The sequence below is a fragment of the Theobroma cacao genome, chromosome 8, assembly GCF_000208745.1.
Source record: "Theobroma cacao cultivar B97-61/B2 chromosome 8, Criollo_cocoa_genome_V2, whole genome shotgun sequence".
NCBI classification, from domain to species: domain Eukaryota; kingdom Viridiplantae; phylum Streptophyta; class Magnoliopsida; order Malvales; family Malvaceae; genus Theobroma; species Theobroma cacao.
Genome location: NC_030857.1, coordinates 12154782 through 12159402, shown reverse-complemented (window position 1 = coordinate 12159402; position 4621 = coordinate 12154782). Strand labels below are relative to the sequence as shown.

General features: G+C 32.3%; 1 protein-coding gene across 1 annotated transcript; it reads left to right on the top strand.

Moving 5' to 3' along the window:
- Positions 815–4003, top strand: LOC18507028 (ribosome-recycling factor). Its single transcript, XM_007099656.2, has 8 exons — positions 815–1115; positions 1552–1695; positions 1802–1917; positions 2275–2366; positions 2659–2680; positions 2785–2853; positions 3351–3419; positions 3504–4003. Exons 1-8 carry the CDS (start codon positions 914–916, stop codon positions 3582–3584), a joined length of 795 nt encoding a protein of 264 aa, XP_007099718.1. The 5' UTR covers positions 815–913; the 3' UTR covers positions 3585–4003.

Below are 4621 nucleotides of genomic sequence, written 5' to 3'. Positions count from 1 at the left end.
GCACTCATGTGTTCACCATTTTTACACTTTAGATCAGCACGTCTCGTCCGTACTCTAATATCAATTGTCATGAATTACGCTCCTTCACCTTGAGTGAACGCTTTCATGCAAGTCAACCAATACTCGGTTGTATTTGTTTCAACATTAATAATAACAACAAATCATACTAAAGGAACTCGCATCAAAATCAAAAGGCATTTCGAATGTCATATATGCAACCACTTAGTCATAAAAAGGAAAAATATTTTATTAATATGGAATTAATAACAAAAGGATCAAGACATGTCATCATCAAGCCATAAGGGCAGTTCTAGATGATTCGCTATAAACATACCTTTACTAGTAAGGCAGCCCAACAATGCTCACCCCCTATAAAGAGTTTATGAGATTTTACAAGTATTCTACCAGTAGCCATTACAATGTTTGAAATGAGAGCATTCTTTTCTTAAAAAATCTTCCCCCCTAAAGACTTAACGAATATTTTTCAAGGTATCACCACGAGCCCTTATATTATTTGAAAGATGAACATTTCCCTTACAAATATAAAAAGACTCACTCTTATATATAACTCTACCCTCTAATGGTCTAATACAAGGTTAGTTCAGACACATAGCATAACCTACAACAATGTAGTTAAGGTTTTTATTTTAATATATTTATCCACTTTTTTTACCTTTTTCGATTCTAACAATAGCAAAATTGAATTAATAAATAAATGTCGAATATATTTATAAAAATTTAAAAACTAAGAAATTATTAAATAAACATGAATCTTGATTCGTTAAATAAACCCTAAACCTTAATCATAAAAAACCCCAAAGTCAAGGGTAGAAAATTAAAGCTAAAACCCTATACGGTACACAAATGAAAGCATAGAGAGAAAAAAACAGAAAACAGAGAAGAAAGAGAGACAATGGCTTTATATCTGAGACGAGCAATCAGATTAAGAAACACAGCACTGTTACTTAGAAGTTCAAAGATCCAAACTTGCAATGTTTCTCACTTTATCTTTTCGCAAAACCAAAAAACTTGTCATTCCCAAAAACCCAGTCCTTTGTCCTCCTTTGATTTCCTCAGAGATTCTCGTAGAGGCTTCGCCAAAGGCAAAAAATCAAGTACTTTTCTAACTCTCTTTTCCTCGTTTTATGTTGGGATTTTGTAAACAAAAAATAAAAAGCTGTTAGTTTTGTGAGCTTTCGGTTGTTTGTTGTACTGGTTGTTGATTTTTTTGGCTAAAAAGTGCTTTTTCTTTTTACGGAATATGTTGATTAATATCAATTGGATTTTCTCTGGCTTTGAAAGGTTTACACAAGAAATGGGTGTTTTGTCATTAACTATCTGTTTCTTTTTATTGGGATTTTGTTAAAAGCAGCTGTTCATGTGATCTTATCATTGTTATGTTGATGGGTTGTTAATACTTAAGCTAAAAAGTGGTTTTTTTTCTTTGAAAAAATGGAATTCATTCAATATATGATTTCCATGAAAATCTCAAATGGGTTCTTTTAATCTGGCTTTGAAATGTTAGTGATTTCCTTTAATGTGCATTTTCAGAGGATGATTCTGGTGGGAACACAATAGAACTTGCCCCGGATATTGGGCCTACTGTTAAAGCAAGTGCTGCATCACAGATGGATGCAGCAATTGTTGCCTTATCACGAGAGTTAGCAAAATTGAGAACAGGAAGGGCATCTGCAGGTACTTTTTTTATATATATCGGATTGAGTTTGTTCAGGTCTTTTTATTAATAGTAATATAATGGTCTTCAATTGTTGACTTTGATACTTTTGATGTGTTTCTACAGGAATGCTTGACCATATTATTGTAGAAACTGGGGGTGTAAAGATGCAACTGAACCACTTGGCTGTTGTTTCTGTCATAGATTCGAAAACCTTATCAATTAATCCATATGATCCAAATGTAATAATCAAGCCTCTTCTAACTTTTTCAGATTTTTTTTCAGCTAAGAATATTAAGAAGACATGAACTACTCACTAATAAATGCAATTATTTTATTGTAATGGTTTAAAGCTGTTTTAAGTTTTAACAAAATTTGAATTGGAAGTTTGTAAAGTTGTTGATATTTTGTGCTTGTTTGTCCATCTTTTTTAGCAAAGTGCCGAAACAAAGATAAGTTGCTCCTTTTCTATTCAATTTTTGACCAAAGAAAACATGGGAGCCTTTGGAAATTCTTTTGTCTAGCGTGTCAAGTATGATAAGTTACAATCCAAATTGAAGAAACCATACCCCTGACAGATATTTTTTTTTTTTTTGCAGACTATAAAAGAGTTAGAGAGTGCCATTGTTTCATCTCCATTAGGCTTAAATCCTAGGGTGGATGGTCAACGATTGATTGCAGCTATTCCACCGTAAGTTTACTTTGTTTAAATAATTTCCCTTTAGATATGATTTTCCGTTTAAAGCTGATAAAATTTAGTTGTCCTAAATTTGAAGAGTTTGGTTTATCATTAACATAAGAATGCTTACAAATTTAAGTGCAACCCATCTTCAATTAGTGTCTTACAATCTCTTGATTATATAATTAGACATCTATGCTTAGTATATATTATAGTTTCCATGCTTGATTGATATAAATTACAAATCTATTTTACTTTCTAATTTCTCATCTGATTTACTTATTCTATTTTTTGCAATGACCAGATTAACAAAAGAGCATATGCAGGTGAGTTTATGGTTTTCTTCACCATTTTTTCACCACTCATGTCATAATTTCATCTATGATATTGACTGCTAATATATTCTTGCATCATTGGACAATATTACCAGGCAATGTGCAAGGTGGTTGCCAAGTCTTCTGAAGATGTTAAACAAAGCATAAGAAGGGCTCGACAAAAGGTATTGAATAGTAGATCTTATATCTGATTATTTCTTATGCTGTAAAGCTCTTATCTCTAATTTTCTTGTAATGGGAAATTGAATGCAATGAAAGTGATGCTGATTCTAGAGGATGAAACTTCTAAAAGGGAATGTCCAGTTTTGAATGTGCATATCTCTTCTTGTCTAAGAAGTTTCTTCCAGCTATGGTCCAGATGTTCATAATTTGGTAATTTTACACTTGTTGCCTGCACTAGCTTTTAGTGGATGATCTTTTTAGTATACTTGTAATATGATATTTACACCCTTTATTTCTTAATATTTACCCACGGCAACCTCATGACAACATTAACTTTAACACCAGCATCACTGAGCAAAATGGTGCTTGAACATATCTATTATGCGAGTAGCATAAAGAATGAAAAATAGGAGTACCTTGTTGCCTTGGAAGTTTTCAATTTTTCATGTTGGACTAAGAAGTGCTACAATGTCTAAGTAAAATTTTGCTTGCTTTACAGGCATTGGATGCAATAAAGAAAGCAGGTTCAAGTTTTCCTAAGGATGAGGCTAAGAGATTGGAGAAAGAAGTGAGTTAGTTTCACTACTGTTAAAGAACTTTGCTTAAGTTGTTCATTCATTTGACTGCCTGCTGATGTTTAATTTTTCTCCAGATTGATGAGTTGACTAAAAGGCTTGTCAAGGCAGCTGATGATTTGTGCAAGGCGAAGGAGAAGGAGATAACTCAAGGCTGAGCAGCAATGTTGTGGTGTTCCCTGAATTCAACAAAATTGGTTCCCATTTGAAAGCTTAATTCCTGGATGTTAATCGAGTTTTGGGCTCTGATACATGTAGTACATTACTGTAGATTTTGATAGGTAACGGCCATTGATTCAATGATCAGGTAACCTGAAGGTTCAACAGATCTGAGATCCATTCAGCTGATGATATTTTGGAGACAAATATGTATGACTATTAAAGTACAGTTTCATCTAGATTCTTTGAAATGGTTAGCTCTACTGCTACGCATCCTCAATTCCAGATTAACTTTCCATAAAAGTACAAAGTCAATGGGTAATAAATGCTTCCCCAGAGTACCTTATACGTCTACAGGGGATCAGAACGTTTGCAAAGAGACGCAATGGTTTATAATTATATCGAATGTATTTATTTCTATGTTTTTTTTGAAATTGAATCCAGCATTGAGCAAAGTTGAATGTATTATTTTATTTTTTTTATTTTTTTAAAAAATTAGAATCCAACTTTGAGCAAAGTGTTTTGAGTGAAGAATATGTACATTTACAATTAATCTAGATGTTTAGGTATTATTGAATTTGAATGTATTTATTACATTGAAGATTGTTTAACATGTAAATTGAAAATTTGCACAATTCTTAGCACAAACATAACTCATGGATCCAAGTCGCAATGTGTTAGTATAACATTATTATGGGTATTTGATTTTGACTATTAATTTAATTTTTTAAGAGTATTTTATAAAATAAGAACAAAATAAGTAGATTTGTTATGTTACATGTATAGCAGTAAAGGTAATCTTGAACAACTGGTAAGATTCTCGTATGAGATTTACTCTTAAAATGTTATGAAGAACTTGATTTGTGACTTAAATATGTAGATAGTTGAGAGATTTTTTTTAATTTTTTTTTTTTAAATACAAGTGCTTCCCCCTTTTCCCTATTCTCAAGTAGCATGTGACATAAGGTAAGTTGATCACGTTCAAATATCAACTTCCAAGATGACCCACCCCCACACGATAGCTAACCTCCACCAC